Raw genomic sequence first — 21,543 nt, 5'->3', positions numbered from 1 at the left:
TTTATCCCTTTTTCTTTTGTTGTGTTTACTGCCGTCCCAGCTGCTTGGACCTGAACCCTGTCTTCGCTCCTTCATGTTGCGTTGCCGTATCACGTCGGGGTCACCATTTGTAGAAAGCGAAGGGAGACGACCCATCCTCTGATCAGCATCGAACTCCGATTGATTGATCCAACATGCACATTTTATAACCATGTTAATTAAGTTCATACATATTGCAAAACCCGAGCTCATCATTGGTTACAGATTACACACCAACCCCACCTTTTGTTTTCAATACCTGTGGTCTGTTATTGAGACCAAGACTTGTTTTTCTCATCCTGTTATGAACAGTTCTCAAGGCCTCCATGTTTGTCACTCTGCTTTCCCATATCTATCCAAGGACAAGGTATTTACTTGTTATTAAAAACCAAGCCTGAGAATTCTGCTGTTTACCGAAACGTGCCTGAGAATTTTGTTGTTTACAGGAACAGGCTTGAGAATTTGCTGCTTACAGCTGCCTTTTACTTTTCCATCAGCTGTATATTTTCATGGCCTTTTTTTTCCTTCAAGCCATGTCTGAGCAAAATTCTCCAACATTGATGCCATCCAGATCTGCAGTACTGATGTCATACCAATTTATTGCTATTTGTGCTAAAATCAGATTTAAGAGCTATACCAGGAATATAGCAGAAGTATAATTGTGATTTCCAATATTCATAGAATAACACATAGCCATACCTAATAACAATAGCAATTTCTACTGGAAATCTACCACCTATTGTGTAAACATTGTACTTGTGCAATTTATTTTTCATACTTTAATTCCCAAAATTATAAAAGGCAAATTTAGTAGCACATCCACTTCCACGTTTGGCAATGAGAACCTTCTTCATATACAACCAAAAACCTAGCAGCACATTTTCAAACATTATTACAATCATTTCTGGATTACTCTCCCTCCAAATACCCTCCATGCTCAAAATACCAAAAATAAAGTGCAATACCAATAAAAATGTGTCAAGAAAATAGCCACATTCTTTTCTTTGTAATAAAAAATGAGTACTTTGCCTCATTCTTAACAGTGCTATACTGTGTCCATCATTTTGGCTTCTTCATCTTTTTGTAGCATTGAATTTAAATTGCAGACACTCCTGTTTATGCAACCTTGTAGATCATTTGCATTCTGCAACAAATAAAGAATTGAAACCTTCATCTCAATACATACACTTACAGACAATTAAGTCAAGCTATTTTGTCTGTTAAGATGAGATAATTTTGTAAAAAATATAATTTCTTAAGTAAAACCCTAGACATCATTATCATAATGTGAATATCAAAAGCTTCTTTAAATTTAGCAAGCATACTATGACCTTATTTTGAATTTTCTTAGGGGTCAGTTACCAGATCTTACCAAACAAGTACCTTGAGTAAATTTATTTCAAAGTACTTTAAATTGTGTCCCATTTCCTAACATCCAGCTTTTAAAAGCTTTTAAAATTTTCTTTTCAGATATGATCATCCCTAACACTGAAACCAAACACCCCAGTGTTCCAAGATAAAGATAAAAACAAGGGCAAAATTGCATAACACCATGCAAATTTTCCTTAGATTTGATTACCTGCATATTTCCATTAATGGAATTAGTAATTTGCAGTTGAAAGCTCATTTCACTTCCTGTGATTCAAAGTATATTTAATTCTGGTACCTGAAGAGGTTAATGATGCAGTTTTCTATTTAGCACAATTATTCAAGGGCACTGACCTAATGTATGCCTTTTGACACTATAAATTGTGAGAGCTTTCAGAAACAATCTCTCTTCCATACTCTTAATAGTGCACACTACAACTAGCAGTGCTCCAAGTATAGAGACCTATTCCTAGATATCAAAAAGTACATCTTCTCAAGAGTGTGCCAAAACTTTGTTAGTAATAGAGTTTTTATATTCATTTTTGGAAATAAAAAGTCTACCTGTGACAAAGACTCCAGTCCTTTTACAATACCAGTATAGACACTGGAATTCTCTACTGACATAGCTTGAAAGCCTTGAGACTGTGAACAGATTCTCACTCTTGATTTGAATGCTTCAAGCTCAGTTTTAAAAGCTTCCAAATAGCCATCTTCCCCTGCCTGTAAAGAGAGGAGTGAAATACTTTTCATCTTAGCCAGATTTACTTCTAGTTGTAAGCATACATACTGCTAAAAAGAAGTCCTGAAGTAATGCATATTATACTCATTGAAGGATAGAGGTTTGGACAAGTCAATACCAATATTAGCCGCAGTCAGCTTAAAAAGAAGATTCAGTGTTGGAATGCAAGCATCTCTGAGTCCATCAGAGAGAGAAATGAATGTAGGGGTTGAATTAAAGCCTTTAGAGAAATTAAGATCTATTAAGCCACATAGATATGGAGTAGAAGTGTAGGTTTAAGTAAGTAGAAATGTAAGTTATAGTTTTAAGTAAGTAGAAATATATTTTAAGTGCTTTAAGAAACTGTGTTAGGTAGTAAAGGCCCTAAGGCCCAGTTTAAAGTTCAGTAACGGTTCCAGACGCAACAAAAACATAGCAGAACTTTGCTTGCGTTTCTAGAATCAATAGAACTATACGCGTAAATAGATAGAACTATTCATGTAAATAGATAAACTTATATACATACAATTTTTGTAAGAAAACAGATAGTACATTTGCGTAAATAGATGTCCTAGGGTGATGTTATGATGCTTGTATCCCCAATGCTCTGTTCTGTTTATGCTGGATATTATATTCTGTGCTTTCAAGACTGGCTCTGAGAGTGAAGGTGGGGAGAAGAAGAAGCACGGAGTTTGTTAGCAGCCTGCACTCACTCCTTCACAGTCTGCTGGAACAGAGAACTCCACTGTGTTGTCTGGGCAGGGACGGGGAGAACAGGGCCCTTCTTTGGTTTTTTAGTTAGTTTAGTTAGCTGAGGCAGAGACGTTTTCCCTGGACTGGTTTTCTTTCCCTTTTGGAACTGTTCGAACCTGCTCCAGACTGGGACCCAGGGGGAGCACTGAGAGCTTGCACTTTGTGGCCACCGGGGCCTACTCTGGGCAGCAGCCTTTCCCAGTGCCAGAGGAACTGATAACAGAGCGACCACCCACAGGAGAGATTTTCTGAATATGTCATCTCTTCAGAGCGGCGAATGACTTTTGTCATCTGGTATTGTTAATTTTTTGTGCTGGCGAGTGCTTTGCCTGTTTATTTAAACAGGTTTTTTTCCACTTCTCTCCCAGGAAATTTTTCCTGAACCAGTTAGGGGAGGAGCCGTGTGGGTTTGCTTTCTGGGGGGGGCCCCTTTTGGAGGTTTTCTCCCAAATTTGCCCTAAACCAGGACAATAAATAATATTACATATGTTGTTTTTTGGGTAAGAACTGACACTACTTTTGTACTACTTTCGCACATTAGAATCAACTTCAGATTGGTATCAAAAGAATGTTTTAGAATCGTGTTTATAGCTGATTGGTTGTTTTATGTATAAAAATCCCCCTGTATTGGGAAGAGGGCAAGAACCACAACAACAACAAGAAGATGAAGATGAACTACAACAAGAAGAAAGAAGAAAAGGACTGTGGGGCTGTGGTGGCTGCTGCTTTGGCTTGGGACTCTATGCTACGGAGCTGTTACTACTGCCTCTGCTTGGGACTGTGTCGGGTAGCTGCTGCTGCTGCCTCTGCTTGGGACTCTACACCAGAAAGCTTTAACATGGACTTTTAAACTTAGAACTCTTTGTGTAGCAATGTATCTGAACAACTTAGACTACAGTGTGCACCAGCCATCCTGCTTGTAACTGCTCTTATCAGAATTTTCTCAGCACCCTCTGGAATTCATCAAGGTTACTAATACATAAACTGTGCTAAAATAAGAAAGATGAAACTGAGAAACCAAATTCCAAGACCACAAGACCTCGATAATGGGGGGCGGCAAAGCACCTGGACTGTAACCAATCACATATTCTGAGAGGTGCATGCAGAACGCATGGACCAGACAAAGGCACCAATAAGAAATGCGTGACTAATGTGTGCAGAGAGTTAGAATGTATAAACAAGTGCATCATGTAAACAATAAATGGCTTCTGCTTAATCATATTGGTCCGTTGTCCAGGAGTCCTGAATTTCCCACACTCTTTGCCTTTGAGACTGATGTATTCATGCAATAAACAACTTTATAGCAACCTGTTGGAGAATTTTGTTCAGACATGGCTTATAGAAAGGCCATGATCACATACAGCTGGTTAGAAAGTAAAAGCAGCTGTAAGCAGCAAGTTCTCAGGCTTTTCCCTTAAACAGTAAATACCGTGTCCTTGGCTAAGTGATGAGAAAAATATGATGAAAAACATGGAGGCCTTGAGAATGGTCAATAACAAGTCAGCAGCAGGATGAGAAGAACAAGTATTGGCCTCAACAAGAAACCACAGGTATTGACAACAAAGGAGGGGTTGGCGTGTGGTCTGTGGCCAATGATGAGCTCAGGTTTTGCAATATGTATGAGCTTGATTAACACTACTATAAAAGTGTGTAAGCTGGATCAATAAATCGGAGATCGATGCTCATCAATCAGATGGTCATGCCCCTTCACTTTCCTCAGCAACCAAGAACTGCTCTTGCCTCTTTGAAGACTCCAGACCCAAGAAAAACTCGACAATTCAGGTATGATGATTTTTGTTCGTTTGCTTTGTTTTAAAGACAGACTTTGGCATTTGATAAGTATAGGAACTGAGATATTCATTCATCTGAGAACATGCAAGGACAAAACAAACATGTTTTTAACCCTTCCTTTATTCTACCTCAGGAGTCAATACCCTTAAGAGAAAAGGTACTCGTGGCAGCACCCACTTCAAAAGCAAAGCATGAATCAAAGTGGGTGTCAGCTTAAGTCCTTAGGGCAGCATTAAGATCAGCCTGACTTGATTCTTCAGTCTTGTGTAACTTAATATAAACCTGAATCAAACCACAGCTCCAGTCTTCACCACACATCTCTCCCTCTCTCAGCATTTCAGAGCTAACTATCACTGACTGAAGAGAAACAGATTTCAAATTAGGCCCTGCCATGAACTGCATAGAGAGGCATGATGACAAGCAAAATAGGATACTCAGTCCTTAGACACATTCATGATACAGATAAGTAACATGACCCTCACACATTCACATTACCAATGTAATTTAGGTGGTGCTTCATTATTCCATACTCCTGTAGTTCCCATGCTATGTTCTGCTTTCCCTCTGGCCTAACAAGAATACATGGAACTTCCATTCTCAAGACCAGAATTACACAAAACATTCATCCTAGAATGAACTGCCAACAAAGCAACACTTCCCTATAACCTTGATTCAGTCAGTAACATATTTAACCTCCAATCTCCTTCAGAACACTGATCCTTTGTAAGGGTATAAGAGTTTTTCTCAGTGATATACAAATTCTGACTTACTTTGGCTTTTTGGAAGAATAGACGAAAACAGCCTCTTGGATCCACATTACAACTTCTGGCCGTTTCTATAATAAACTGCATCACAAGTGCTTGGTGTGCTATTTGTTCCATCAGAGCTCTTTTCTGAAGAGAAAGTACATAATTAGAGAAAATATCTTTAAAAGTATAACTCTACCTAAAATTCAACATAATCTTTACATTTGATTCCTAAAGAGAAAAGAACTGATGCTAAGAAACAAAGAAACTTAATTAGCTATGATTAGATCTAATGTAGTAATGTGTTTTTGAGGCTTCCTTCATTATGGGAAGACATGGAGAAGAGTAATTACATTGGCTCATCAATCTGGACAGCTTTTCTGTAGTGTAAGTGGGAAACTGCATACTTTTAAGCAGTTTAAAGTTCTTCCTAGTACCTGTTCAGCTTCTAGATGAAAACACCACAAGATGAGATATTTAGCTGTTTCTTCACATACAAGATATGGGTAATCAGACAAAAATCTTTGACTGTCATCCCATCTGCCCGGCATGCCTACTTAAAAACACACAACAATTAATACATTCAATATTTCAATGATTTAATGCAGTGAGGACATTTATTGAAATTTACATAATTCTACGATCTCCTTCATGCTTTATTGATATCTCAGAATAACTGCATACTAATCAAACTGAACTCAAATTTTTTGTTGTTTTTAAAACACCAGACAATGTTGAAAGACCATTGTCAATCAGGTATGCACAAACTGTAAAGATACAATAAGACCTTAACAGTAGCAGCTAAGTATATTTTAGTATCTCTGGCAGTGTTAAAAACAAGTTAATTGTAAATGGTTTTCACACACTGTAACAAAGTAGTATCTATCCATATTTGTTAAGAATTTGATAGCATGTCTAAGCTGATGGGTATACACTCAGTGATTTGACAGAAACGTTCTTAAAGTTTTGCAAGTAAGACAAATAGAAATGAAAACATAATCATAATCTATAACTAATATGCTTCTGACATGGTTTGCCAGGTTTTAGGAAATACAAAGCTATTTTTATAACCAAGTTCTAGCATTAAGGTCAAAACAAGAGACCGAACTCAGTGATTGAAAGTTAACTGGAAGACTGAATTGTAGTAAGTAGCATGAAACCACCTTAATGGAAAGAGCTGCAGGTTGAAAGCCAGAATTCAAAATTTAAGCAGTGAGATCACCTTTTCCCCCATTGTCCTTCACATGAGTTAATTGACCTAAAACATACATTAGTGATATTTCACTGCTTGCCAATACTAGATAAAAAGTTTTACCTTTCTATCACTCATATAAATATATCTTTAAAATTAAAAGTGGCTGCATCTCTGCATAGTCTTAACAGCTGTTTTGCCGATATTTGCTTTTTGTCATTCATCCCCCTCATGGATTATGAGACAGTAAAACTCCACCTACTTATAGGAGGCAGGTACAGACAATCCCAGGTACATGCAGGAATTGCATCTCCACTAATGCCCCTATCATTTCTGATGGAACAGCAGAAGAAGTTGCTAGAATTTAATTTTCATTACTTTAAAAAATTTTTCAGTTCTATACTGGTGCAAGAAATTTTCATTGATCATAGGAATTTAGACTTATGTGATTCAGTTTCCTTTACTTTGAAATACTTATTTGTTATAATGCTACATCACCTGTCCTGAGAAACAAGAGTCTAGATACTCTACTTGACAGATGTTTCATTTGTTAACACCCATTTTGAATAATAATAATAATAAAGAATAAATAGACCTACACAAATTCTACAGGAGGTTAAACTGCAAAATGTTGGAAGGAACATACCAAAGTATCTAATCTTTTGTTCATGCTTCTGTATAAATTATTTAGATATATCTTCATCTTCTTTTCTTTTATATTTGCTAATAAAACTCTAAAGATGAGAAAAAAGCTATCATAGAATCTCCACATTTACCTTTCTGAACTATAAGATTATTTTAATTCATTACTATCTAAAGTGCAATGTTTTAGTTTTAAGCATAGCCCAGAAAACACATATGTAGCCAACACTTAATGTACCTATGAAGGTTGTTTACCAAAGCATAGCTTGTCTAATCAATAATAGGGAGAAAAACTACGTATCATACTCTTCTTCTAAGCAATAATCTATTTCAAAGTTCAACACACTAGTAGGAACTTACTGATCTATAAATGATGAGAAACATCTATACAGTCCAGTCCCAATGAAGCTAACTCAGTGGAATTAGAAAAATGATGCATTAATAATTCCTATTCAAATTAAGTGCTGAAAACAAAACTGGAATTTACTATGAAGGCAGTTTGTGCTAAAATAATCTTTATTAAGAAATTCATGTTCTCAGAGGTCAATTGTGCATGTTTCAAATGTGAGAATTTGGCATAACAAAGAAGGAAATTTCGCGCGAAGAACAATTGCTCATCCTTGGTTTAGGCAGGAGTTGCTAGAAGGGACAAATAAAATTTCTGATTCCAAATTAAAGGATGTCATGGTTTGAGCCTGGCACAGAGCCAGTGCCCCCCATGAAAATGCCTCACCCTGGTGTCTGCTGTGAGATGTGACCAGGAATAAGCAAAACAGGCTCTAACTTAAACATAAAGACCACTTTATTACTTAAACTACAGAAAAATAGGGAGAGACTATAAGGAAGAAAAAGAAAAGAATTGAAAACCTTACAAAAAAAAAAACCATTTTTCCTCCTCCCCACTCCCTGACTTTCCCAATCCAATACATTCTCTCAAAAAACACCAACTGCCCAGCCCGGCACGACACTTTAGTATACTCAAACTGCAGTTCATGAAGAGGAAAGGAGTCCTTCTCGTTCCATAGGCTTCTCGTGGAGACACACTGAGAACCTCGTGTGCTTCCCTGTCACTTCGGCACCGCCCGGGGAAAAAAAAGTCCTTTTGCCGCTTGTGACATGTTCCTTCCATGCCCAGTGCTCTCACCACCGAGACATGGCCAGAGCTGCTTTTAGGGTGGTCTTTCAAGGATGCCTTGTCTCACTCCAAAAAGGCACAGTCTCTGCTTTTGGGACAACTGTCCCCCCCATATTTTTCCAACCCCCTGGGGCCGGGGGGTCCTCACAAATGAACCCTCCTGGTTTTGAGGCACTGCCTCCCCCTAAATGCAGTCTGTGTCACAGGAACAACTGAGTCCATGGCTACAAGAAAAAGTCCAGCCAAAAAGCCACTCCAAATCATCTCTCCCCATCCAATCATCTCCACAATCTCCGGGCCAAGTCATCTCATCTCTCATCTCCCTTCTTATTCAGCTTCGAGGAGGATTAGCATTTTTGTAAGGCCCCAATCATGCAAGAAAGGGTTAAAAGTTTTCAGTCTCTGTCTGTCGGTCCCGGAGCGACTCCCACGCACGCTGCCCACACGCTGCCGCTCCGGCCGGGCAGTCTTCCTCCTTCTCCTCCTGGCTGGCTGCTCTCCTGGGGGGGGGGGAGGGGGGGGCTGGCTGCCCGAGGGCTGACTCTCTGGGACCTTCCACCCTTCCATCCTCGAAGCCCCCCCGAAGCCCCCTCAACCCCATCTCTGTCCAGGCCCCAGGCCTACCGCATGGCTGGCCCCTCCCCCGCCCAGCAGCAGCGGGCCGGACGGGGGAGAGATCTGACCTCTTCGCCCGACGATGTCCAAAAGAGGAAGTGCCAGGGCAGTGCCCTGCTTTTAACCCCTGTGTATTCTCGGAGGTGTGTCCAAACCCCACTGGCTACACCAGGTGTCAGTATGAAACCCAAAACCTTCATTGGTTTGACCACAGCTTCCCAGAATTCCCACTCCTTCCTGGTCAAACCATGACAAAGGAGAAGTGTCACACATATTTCTTATATCACTGTAATATGTCCCCTTTAAAAGGACAAAAAAAAGAAAGAAAAGCATTCAACACATTACAGTAAGCACTGCACTAGATATAGAAAACATTCAATATGAGAAATAAATGAAATATAAAAGGCTTATAATTGTGCTCATACAAATTTAAATGACATACCTTATTAAATACCTCCTTACTAAAAGAATCTGTATTCCATAGATTTTGTCTTTCCCTCTCTATTAGGACTGCTTCTTTTCTCTTCCATTCTTCTTCTCTTTGTCTCAGTTCTGAAGCTTCAGTCTGTACTTTGGCATATTCCTGATACATGGATTCTGAATTATGCAGTGCTAAATTACCAAGTTTCTGCTAGACTTCTGCTAGATTCCATTTGGATTCTATGGAACTCTTCACCAACTCTTCTTGGTTTTGACAGATTAATTCAATCCCTTGATCATAGTTCTGTGTAGAAAACAAAACATGCTGTTTAAGGAAGGAAAACAGATAGAATTTATGAAGCATATAGAAACAGAAGGCTTTGACTCCCAAATAGAACTCTGAGATGGAAGGCATCTTAAAAGCAATATTATATTCACAACTGACTAAACACATTACCAGATCATAAATTGTCTACACCTGGTGAGCTAACACAATGCTTATTCTACCATAACCACTGGCCTATGGAACTGCACAATGCCCATTGTGTAAGGACAACTGAAAGTTCACCAGCCCCAGTGCCCTGCCCACTCAGCCAGGTCGACAGAACACATATGTAAAGGGGAGGGAAAATATGTTAATGATTTTGGGAAAATGATTATCATATGTCTGTTTAGTCCAGGACAATCAATGAATGTGTATGTAAAACACAGTATATAAACAGAAACTTCCCTGTACTCAGCTTGCACAGCTTTGGGAGGAGCTATTCCCACATGCATCTGGCCAAATAAAGAATGCCTGCTTCCTAATGTTCCATTGGTTTTAAGGAGTTTTTTTTATTTTACCAAATTTTTGGTTACAATAATGTAGGAATACAGCTAGAAAGCCGAGCTGGGAGCACTGTCCAGCTCATGACAGAAGTAGATATGTTAGCATTAGTAGGCCACAAGCCTTGGCAACAGAAAGCAGAACCTCGAAGAAGGAATGCAGAAGTTAGCAGTGTGCTTGGTACGATGTGCTTGGTAAGCAAAACTCATATGAGGTAATGCATACTTGTGCTAGTTCGTATGAGGCTTTGAATTAAGCAACATTACCTATTTACATAAATGTTATAGGTGTGCTATTTTTAGTAACTGCTGAAAAGATATATAATCTCAGCTTTGGGAATCAATTAATGGCTTCATGCATGCAAACCATGGAGTCCATGTCTCTTACATCAATCGTCGTCAAATAGTGCCCTCGTTGTGAAGAAGTGGAGATCACCTAGCTGTGCGACCAATGACAAGCCCTGCAGAACTAAGTGCTGCTGAGAGGAAGCAGGAAAGCCGGCCGGTGATGAACCCCTTCGGATAAAGGAGGTGAGGTACCTTTCTGGGATATAGGAGGTTAGCCGCTGCAGGGGACAATGGGTCAGGGAATATCTGCCCAGGAAAGAGACGTTTTTGAACTTATGTCTAAGCTGTTGCAACAGCATGGCAAAACTGTACTCTCACATGACTTAAAAGTCCTATTAGGATGGGCAGCTGCTGAGATCCCAGGAATCATCGAGCTCACAGTCTTTACAACAGATCTGTGGGACAAAGCGGGAATTAAGCCATGGGATTCTGTTACCAAGGGGAGTAAAGTGGCTGCAGAAATGATGCCTTACTGGCGAATGATTTTTGAGATCTTAAAGGCTCATGAAACCTCCCAGGCTGCAGAGAATACCTGCTCTCCCTCTACAGCAGAAACTTAATGCTCTTTAAAATCTGAAGAGACTGCCACTAAATTTGTTTGCCCCTCCTTCACAGCAGTCTCAAAATTCCATACATTCTGAAGAGACTACATCTCCTTCTCCCACACCATGGCGAACATGCCCCTCAGCCTCCGTACCATCTCTTAAGAGGGGAAGGAAGGGGAGCCCTTCGTGCTCTGTAGGGGCTTTTGCTGCAGGCTCCGGTCCAGAAAACAGTGAGGAAAGCGAACAGGAGGGCCCCAAGGAGGATCCCTTTAATCCCGGATACATAAATTCTGATAAAGAACCTGATTTACATCCCCCCGACCCTCATGACAACTGGGTACGCTTAAAACAACAAGTATTAAGGGAGGGAGAGTTTGACATTGCTGAAAGAATTGTGGCACTGTTAATATATTTGGGCACTGGAAAACAAACTGCTCATTGGGAACAGTTGTCTTTCCCAGAAATTAAAGAGCTCCGTTGGGCAGCCAGAGAGCACGGTGTCGGTTCACAGTATTTTACAAACCTACTAGGTTCTCTGTTTGCTGCTCACAAAATGACCCCATACATTTTAAAAACTCTCGCTTGGCTGCTGCTGTCTCCCATTCAATATGGCTTATGGGAGAAGGAGTGGGAGAAGGGTCTGCCAAGACTTCTTATAACTTATGTGGGTCACGCTGATCAGACCCTGGCAGCCCTCACAATCAGGCAGCTTATGGGAACAGGACCATATACTGTTCCTGCTGCTCAGGCACAAGACTACCCAAGGGAAGCCCTTGATGGAGCCTGGGATGCAGCTCGCCAAGCCTTTCTTAAGGTCCCCAATTCAAAAACACCTCATAAAGCGTTCACAACCATTGTCCAGGGGCCTCAGCAGCCCTACATGGAGTTTATTGACCACCTTAAGCAAACACTCGAATGTCAAATAGATAATGCAGACGCTTGTGAAATGTTGCTTTTAAATCTTGCTGTTGAACATGCAAGCATAGACTGTAAAACACTCCTTAAGTCCCTGCCTAACCAAGAACCAACCGCATTGGGAAAATAGACCATCAATATGAAGCTATGACCACAGCTTTTGCAGCCATCAAAGGTGCCTCTGGAACTTTGGCAGTTTGTTACAGCTGTGGCAAGCCTGGCCACCTTAAAAAAAAAGACTGCTTTGCTCAGAAAGGAGCTAAGCAAAAACCCCTGATGTATGTCTACGGCATCGTAAAGGTTGTCATTTTGCTAACCAATTTCGCTGTAAGTATGATTCTGAAGGTTGCCCGATCCAGGGAAACTGGAAATGCGGTGCAGGCTGGCGCCATGCTCTGACACAAATGCCTCGGCCGACACCAGTGCCTCAGCTGCTACCGCAGAGGCCAACTCTGCAAGCACAGCTGCTGAGAATACCCAATGGAGGATCGCCTCAAGTCTTCTCCCAGCAACTGCAGGCATTGCCAGACTGGACCTGTCAACCTCAGTCACAGTAACATTGCTTGACTCTTCTGTTCATTTACTCCCTACAGGAATTTTTGGCCCACCAGGACCCCAGAAAAGTGCTTTGCTGGTGGGGAGATCTTCAACTACCCTTTTAGGTCTTTTTGTCCTCCTGGGAGTTATAGACTCAGACTCTATTGGGGAAATTAAAATCATGGCTTGGACTCCCTTTCCGCCCTGTACTGTCCCTCAAGGTTCATGTATTGCACAATTGATTCCTTTTTCACAGTTTGTCATCCCCTTTAACAGAATGCAATACTAGGGTGGGAGGATTTGGCTCTACAGGGACCCCACAAATATTGTGAGTGCAGATAATTTCTGATGAATGTCCCACTTGCAAATGTACCTTGTCATCACAGGGGGAACAGATAACACTCACTTGTATTTTAGATACTGGAGCAGATGTCACTGTTATCTCTCAAGTCAAGTGGCCCCCCACTTGGCCCCTCACAGAGGTACCCCAAGCTCTCACTGGGATTGGAGGGAGCAGTTGCAGTTACCAAAGTCGTCATCTAATTCAGGTGACAGGGCATGAAGGTCACATAGCCTCTGTGAAGCCATTCATTCTGCCTGTGCCCATGGTATTATAGGGACGAGATGTACTTTCTCAATGGGGTCTCAAAATTCACTCTGATTTTTAATAGGAGCCATTGTGGCGTATGACACCCTGAAATTAATCTGGAAAACTGAAACACCGCTCTGGGTGGATCAATGGCCCCTCCCGCTACCTAAATTACGTGCACTCACTGACCTTGTTCATTAACAACTTCAAAAGGGACATATTGTCTCCTCTACCAGTCCCTGGAATTTGCCTGTGTTTGTAGTTAAAAAACAAACCATCAAGTGGCACTTGCTCCAAGACCTCAGCAAAATTAATGATGCCATGGAGAACATGGGAGCCCTTCAGCCTGGTCTCCCATCCCCTACCATGATCCCTCGAGACTGGCACTTAACAGTCATTGACTTAAAAGACTGCTTTTTTGACATTCTTCTGCATCCTGATGATGCTCTTAAATTTGCCTTTTCTGTTCCAAGCATTAACATGCAAGCACCTTTGCAAGGATATCACTGAGTTGTCCTTCCTCAAGGAATGAAATGCAGTCCCACTATTTGCCAGTGGTTTACTGCGAGTGTCCTCAGACCCATTCGCCTAAAAATGCCTGCTGCCTTATTATATCATTACATGGATGACATTCTTATTGCAGCAGAAAAACAGGAAGTCATAAAGGAGGCCTTGGCCCTTGTCATTGATGCTGTAACCCAAGAAGGGCTTTGTGTTTCTTCTGAAACAATCCAGTGTCAACTCCCTAGGAAATATCTTGGCTGGCGCATTAGGACCCAGAGTATTTCTCCTCAGCCTTTACAGATTCAAACAAACATTCATACCTTGCATCATGCTCAAAAGCTATTGGGTTCGCTCCTTGTTAGAAATATCAAATGCTGACCTGAACCCTTTGTTTCATCTGCGAAAAGGGAAACCAGATCTCCTGTCACCTCAGCAGCTCACACCAGAAGCCTGCCAGGCACTGCAATTGGTAGCTGATGCTATTTCAAATTGGCAAGTGGCCTGATGGACTCCTGAGTTGCCCTTTTCCTTATATATTCTGAATCTGGCTAGGCAACCCCATGGTTTCATATTTCAGAGGGATCCTAAAGCACCTGACCCCTTGCTGATCATAGAGAAGATTTTTTTACCCCACCAGATGTCAAAAACTGTCACCACTCAACAGGAGATGTTTGCTTTGCTCATTGTAAAAGCTAGACAGAGACTTACCACACTTGCAGGTGTAGATTTTTGCTTGATCTGTTTGCCTGTCACTACTGTCTATTTACATTGGCTGTTGCAGCAATCTGAAATTTTTCAAATGGCCCTCACTGACTTTTCTGGACAACTTTCTACACATGCCCTGAAGCACAAGCTTGTGGCAACCAGCGTTAATCTCCTAACACCACCCAAGAGAAATGAGGTCCCATTACAAGCTTTGACTGTCTTTACAGGTAGATCTGGCTGCACCCACAAGTCAGTGCAGCTTTGGTGGAACACTGATCTCAGCCAATGGGATTCGGATGTCACTACTGTTTCAGGTTCCCCCCAGATTGCTGAGTTGGCAGCTGTTGTCAGAGCCTTTCAACAGTTTGTCATCCCTTTTAACTTAATAACAGATTCTGCTTACGTTGCAGGACTTGTGGAAAGAGCCAAAGCTGCTGTACTAAAGGATGTGCCCAACAAGGAATTGTTTCAGTGGTTACAACAACTTGCTTTCCTTTTAGATACCAGACAGCACTCTGTCTTGGTTTAGGGCAAATTTGTTAAAGAATCTGCAAAGGAGGGCCCCTCCAGAAAGCAAAACCCACATGGCCCCTCCCCCCAACCGGTTCGGGAAAAAATTCCTCGGAGAGAGGTGGAAAGAACCTGTTTATTTGACTGGCACAGCACCCCCCAGCACACAAAATGAACAATACCCGATGACACTGCTCTGAGAAAGATGACAAAATCAGAAAGTCTCTTTCGGGAGTGGTTGCTCTGTTCTCAGTCCCTCCGGCACTGGGGCAGCTGCTGCAGCCAAACGATGTGCAAACTCTCGGTGTTCCCAGGTCCCAGTCCGGAGCAGGTTGGAGATGGTCACAGAAACAGGAGAGGAGAAACAGTCCAGGAAGGAATGTGGACTGTTTAGCTAGAGCTAGCTAATAAGCAGAGGCCAAAGCAGAGCAGAAGCGAGAGCAGAAAAGAGAGCAAGCAAAGCAGCAAGCTGAAAGCAAGAAGTGAAAACAGCCCTATGTACTGCCCCTCTCTGTGTCCCTGATAAGAGAAACCCAAACAAAACTTCCACTCTTCAAAGCTGGTCTTAAAGGCTCAGAACAGATGAATGGGGATACAAGCATCATAACATCACCCCAAGACACACCCCTACTTTGTTATGCATGTCAGGTCTCACACAACTTTACTCGGTTTCATTACAGAAGGGAACCGGCAAACAGATTTACTTGCCTCACCTGTTCAACTGCCAGACTGCTTTACCTGTTCAACTGCCAGACCGCTTTGCCCAGGCAAAGATCAGACACTCATTTTTTCACCAGAATGCTGCTGCACTCACCCATGCCTTTGACTTGACCACACGCCAGGCTGCGAGTATCGTGGCTGTATGCCAAGACTGCCAAAGACACTCTTTCCCCTCCATTGCAGGAGATGCTAACTTTAGAGGACTTGAAAGCCTTCAAATTTGGAAAACAGATGTTACTCATTTTCCCAAATTTGGCAGACTTAAATTCATTCATTCTTCTATTGACACCTTCTCAGGTGCTTTGTTTGCATCCTGTCATACAGGAGAATCAGCAAAAGATGTTTGTCGTCACTTTACGAGTGCCTTTGCAGTCCTGGGAATCCCCTCACAAATCAAAAATTATAATGGTCCGGCATATATTTCCCAGAGAGTGGCAAACTTCTTTGCCTTATGGGGGGTTAAAACAGAGTAGAAATTTACCAGGGTAGAAATCCATTTCAGATTTACGTGCAATGTGCCACTTTGAATTATTAAGTCTGTAACTTGCTAGCATAGCTGAGATATGCTGTTTTCATTTGTTTAGTCTGTTATCTTTACTGCGCTCACAAAAACTGCCTCAGCTGAGGAAAAAGGAATTCAATTTCCAAGCTGAAGAGATAAGAAAGGCCCCTTGAACTTTAAAATGAAGGGAAGAGATGGACAGGATGACCAGAGAGTTTTCTCTGTACAAGGACTAGTTGCAAGTTGTAATGGGAAACCAGTAAAATGATTATGCATGAACCTATTGTGAAAGTCTATGCATATGTACCAGTAAGGGGGGATAAAAAAGGTTTGGGAATTCTCAGGGGTGTACATGTCCTTTAGGGGGAACAACGATCCCCACATGCGTCCAGCGCTGTAATAAACATACTGGCTTTACAACTTTTACAAAGTTGTGGAGTTTAGGTTTTTTTTCTGCAGATATTTATGGCGAGATCAGCCAGGAGACAGGAGCTTATTTTGCTATCTCATCATGACTCAGCAATTCCTACTGTTAAGTCTTGGCCCTCCATGGGGCCTTAGCCAACTCTATGGAGCCTGCTACACACAGCAGAGAAAATATATTTTCATAGAGGCACTAGCCTTGCACCAGCATCTAACCATAACAGTATGTTCAGACTAAGAAAATGGAATTTTAGTAGACACGCTGGCAACATACACAGTGTCAAATAAAGCCTTGATGCCTAAAACAGATGATTATGTTATGGTAAGGGGGCAAGTGGCCTATCTGAAAAAGCATACTTTGCAAACCATCAAAATATTAATAGGTTTTTGTATATGTCCAACGCTCCAAAAGCCCTGTTGGGTAGGGATTTGCTGGAGCAGCTGGAAGCAAAAATCCCATTTAAAGATGGGGAGATTTTTTTGGAAGTAAAGGATCAACAATATGTAGACATACTAAGCTTAATTTTAACATTTAGTGAAACTGAAATTGAAAATAAGGATGAAATTAACAAGAAAATAATGGATCCAGTGTTTCCTGGGCTAATGGCCTCTAACATACCAGGGTGGGCAGACAATGCACCTCCTGTGCAAGTTAAAGAAAACAACCAGCTAGGGTCAGGCAGTAAAAGCCTGATCTTCACCTGGTGGTGGCAAACCCATACACCTCGCTAACATGTTTGACACATGAACTAACCTGGTTTATCAGTTTAGATCTGAAAGGTGCCTTCTTTTGCCTCCCTATCCACGAAGCCAGCCAGAAAATTTTTGCACTTGAATAGGAAAGCCCTAAAAGCGAGTGCAAAACCCAGCTCACATGGACTGTGTCGCCTCAAGGCCCTCAAGGCTTCAAAATTCTCCTACTCTGTTTGTGGAACAGCTTGAAAAAGATCTAGAGTCCTGGGAAGCTCCACAAGATGAAGGGAGGCTGTTGCAGTACCTAGATGATCTTCTAGTAGCCACTTGGACGAGGGAAGCATGTGTGGCCTGGACAGTAAGCCTTTTGAATTTCCTAGGGCCTCAAGGATAGAGTATCAAGGAAAAAGGCACAGGTAGTGAAACAGAAGGGAATCCACCTGGGGTATGAGGTCAATGCTGGGCAAAGGACTCTGTAGTCCCTAACCTTGTGAACCCAGCTTCTTTTCTCAGTGGGATCAAGGAGAAACAGTACACCACAATTGCCTGGAGACTACTGAGGCTACTTACTGCAGCTGCCCAGACTTAAAGGACACTCCTTTGGACAATGCAGAGACCTGGTTCACTGATGGGAGTAGCTATGTTGCCAGTGGAAAGGGACATGCTGGATATGCAGTCACTACTTGCAGAGAGGTAATAGAATCTGGACCTTTACCAACAGGCACCTCTGCACAGTAGGCTGAGATAATTACACTGACCCGTGCCTTGGAAATGGCAAAAAGAAAGAGAATAAACATCTATACAGACTCGAGGTATGCATTCAGAGTCGTGCATGCACATAGAGCCATCTGGAAAGAGAGGGGACTGCTAACCTCACAGGGAAAGAACATCAAACATGCACAAGAGATAATCTGGCTATGGAAGCGGTTCAGCTGCCTGAAAAGGTAGCAATTATGCATATTAAGGCACACCAGAGAGTGAGCTCAGAATTGGAAGAAGCAAATGAGCTGGCGGATAGAGAGGCAAAGGAAGCAGCGAAAGGTGAGGTAACTATTGAAGGAGCACCAGAAAACACACTGGGGAATAGATGCCCTGAACACCTATTTGAATGAAAGAATTGTTGCCTGCAATTTATATGCCACTATTACTCAAGTGACCCAACAGTGTGATCTTTGCCTCCAGACTAACCCCAAAATTACCCCCAGTCCAAAACTTGGTCAGATTGGGAGGGGCCATGGGCCTGGACAGCAGCAGCAAATTGACTTTTCAGAACTCCCAAGGAAAGGCGGGTATCGGTATTTATTATTATTGATAGATACATTTTCAGGGTGGCCAGAAGTGTTCCCCACCAGAACTGTAAAGGCTTGAGAGGTGACCAGGGTATTATTACAAGAAATAATACCGCATTTCAGAGTTCCAGCCACAATATCCTCAGACAGAGGACCACATTTCATTAAAGTAAACAGCTCAGAGAAATTGAAAACATGTGGCTGGAACTCGGAGCAGGGAGCTTGATGGGCCAGTAGATAACATAAAGCCTTGGGATTACGTATATGTTAAATCTCTTACAGAAAAGACTTTGGAACCACAGTGAGAAGGACCGTTCCAGGTGCTTCTCACCACCTTCACTGCAATCAAGATCAAGGAGCAAAATGCCTGGATCCACCACTTTCGAGTGAAGAAGGCCCCAGAAGCCCCTTGGAAAGTGACACCTGGAGACAATGAACTAAGGCTAAAACTTACTCGGGCAAAATGAGTATATTGCGGCCACGGGTAGTTTGTAATTTAATTTACAGAATTGTTTTGCATATAATTATAATTGGAGTCTTGGAATTAGAGAGTACCTCTATCGAAACCAATGCTGAATGGCCTTGGTCCCAGGCTTTTAATCAGTACACTGGATCCATGGGACAACTTTCTGAGATAAAAGATTTAAACCTATCCATTGTAGTAATACACAGGAATCAGGTATATGAGGAGCAGGAGTGGCAGGAATGGGAACTGTGGACACTTCAATGTATCAGGGGAGAAGAAAGGAGGGTAGGATGATGGGTGGTTAAGGAGACCACTCATGGGAGACCAAATCAAATTAGTGTCTCAGCCTCTCCTATATACAGGCACCGGGAGGTTTCTGATAGCCCAAGTGAATCAGATTGTTGGTGTAATTTCACATTAATACAGCCTGTAGAAATGACTTGTCTTTGGGCTCATGATGCTATCGGGCTCTCATTTAAATTTAAAATAGATGCTATACATTTTACAATGGCAAGATCTCATAAACTCACACCAATACTCAAGCAGTTCAGACCCAAACCAAACTTGGACCTAAAGTATATAAAATAGGCCCATACATAGTGAAGAATATGGGTCAACAACTGTTGTTCAATCCAGAGTGGTCTCTCAGACACGTTGAATTGCTAATGCAAATTAACATCTCAGAAATCCAACCAGCCTGCTCCTCTTTCCTTAAGGGCACCCTTTGAGGGCTGGAGAACATGGTTACAAAGACAAGTACATCTCAGAAGCAGAATAAGAAAGGATCTATGTGGGATATTAGGGACAAGATTGGGAGTTTTTAATTGAATTGATTCAGAAATACTGATGAATAAGCTGGCTACTGCAGCAGGTGGTCTAGCAAAATTGAAACAGCCTTTACAGTCATCTCTATTGACATTAGGAACTAGCCAGTGGCAGATTTCAAAACTACATCCAAAGTGGGAAAAGGCCGGGGACCAATATCACAAGTTAATAACAAAAGCACTTTGTACAGTTCAAGATAATGTGTCTTTAGCTTTCAGTTGTATGCAAGCACAGTTATGGATGCAGGCAACAGCAGCTTTAATCATATGGGAAGGGGGTGAAGGTGATTTTCCAGCTGAAATTCGAAAGATTGTCTTGGATAATGTGAATAATTTTAAAAGAAAGTTTCAGTCCTGGTGGACTATGGTAAATTTCACCTATGATCCTGCTTCTAATGTGGCCGCTGCCTTTGTGATTACTATACATAACGCCACTGTTTACATTATCCACCCCATCATTGCACTAGGATTAAATAATGAAAAAACGGTGCTCTACCCCTCAGAACATAGGGTGTGGGCATGAAAGGTGAATGAAAAGCGGCAAGCAGTAAACTTAGAATCTTGTGCTACTAGGGAACAACAGGGATTCATTTGTGAAAGCAATACTATTAATTCTCAAGATGTGTGTCTTGACACTGAACAGAGTATTTGCCACTTCGAGATTCAGCCAGTCACTGATCAGAAAACTGTGCTTGTATATACTGGTAAAGGTTGTGTATGCTTGAGAACTGCTTGTGCTATTGTAAAAATCGATAACAACTATGTTATTTTGCCTAGTAGAAATCATTCTCATTTTTGTATTTGTAATTTTGTTAAGATTATCTGATGTGATTTTTCATTTTTAGCCCCAGTGACATCCCACCAGATAATTAAAACCAATTACACAGTGTATTATAGACTATCACATACCCCTATTGGAATGGACGTCACATTGGTAAAACAATTAATTAAACACCAAGACCTATTAGAGATCTGGAAGAAAATCCAAAAAAGTTGAGAGAAAACCCTAATTGCTGTCAATCATGATACGAAAGAAATAACCAGAATTCTGCAAAGAATGAAACAAGATGCAGATCATCACTGGTGGGATGTAATCTTTGGATGGTCACCAACTGCAAATGGGATCTTTAATAAGTTGTGTCACTCCATTGTAGTTTTACTGATATTAGTTGTAGTAAGTTTAGGGTTATCTTTTATATTGCTAATTTGGAATTGGAGAATACTGCAGCGAGTGGCTGTGTTAACCTCCTTATCAAATGTACGTGGTAAAGCATTAAGGGATACCTATTATTGTAGGGATTTGCATTAAGTAAAAGAATTTACTTATTTTGTAGGAAAGGAGGAATGAAACAGAGTGGAAATTTACCAGGGTAGAAATCCATTTCGGATTTAGGTGAAATGTGCCACTTTGAATTATTAAGTGTGTAGCTTGCTAACATAGCTGAGATATGCTGTTTTAACTTGTTTGGTCTGTTAGCTTTTCTTAGCTTTTCTTCTTCTTTTTTAGTCTGTTGCGCTATTCTTTTGGTGATTGTGTCATTTTAAAATTGGTTTGCAGGAAGGAGCATGACTGGCTTTCACATCGGTAATTTTGAGACCCGGATCTGCTTTCTCGCACTGGTCCTTCTGGTAGGATTCCTCAATGAAGGAGAAGTGGTCTCAATGCCACCTCTTCCAGAACGCAATGTATGGCTTACGCTAGCTCAAGCTTTGAATGAATCTACACTGTGCCTTTCTAAGACTTCCCCAG

The 21,543-nt window shown here is 41.4% G+C and overlaps 1 protein-coding gene across 1 annotated transcript in view; it reads right to left on the bottom strand.

Moving 5' to 3' along the window:
- Positions 1–1,063: 1,063 nt before the first annotated feature.
- The window catches only part of LOC135460373 (hsp90 co-chaperone Cdc37-like 1), a 53,734-nt gene continuing 33,254 nt past the window's right edge, over positions 1,064–21,543 (bottom strand). Inside the window, 6 exon segments of the mRNA XM_064737167.1 lie at positions 1,064–1,162; positions 1,948–2,106; positions 5,419–5,541; positions 5,832–5,947; positions 7,233–7,320; positions 9,421–9,723. Of these exon segments, the coding sequence (XP_064593237.1) occupies positions 1,064–1,162; positions 1,948–2,106; positions 5,419–5,541; positions 5,832–5,947; positions 7,233–7,320; positions 9,421–9,723 (888 nt within the window).

This window comes from Zonotrichia leucophrys, unplaced genomic scaffold, assembly GCF_028769735.1.
Source record: "Zonotrichia leucophrys gambelii isolate GWCS_2022_RI unplaced genomic scaffold, RI_Zleu_2.0 Scaffold_35_1530144, whole genome shotgun sequence".
NCBI lineage: Eukaryota > Metazoa > Chordata > Aves > Passeriformes > Passerellidae > Zonotrichia > Zonotrichia leucophrys.
The sequence above is the reverse complement of the archived record's forward strand: the minus strand, read 5'-3'. Positions and strand labels throughout refer to the sequence as shown.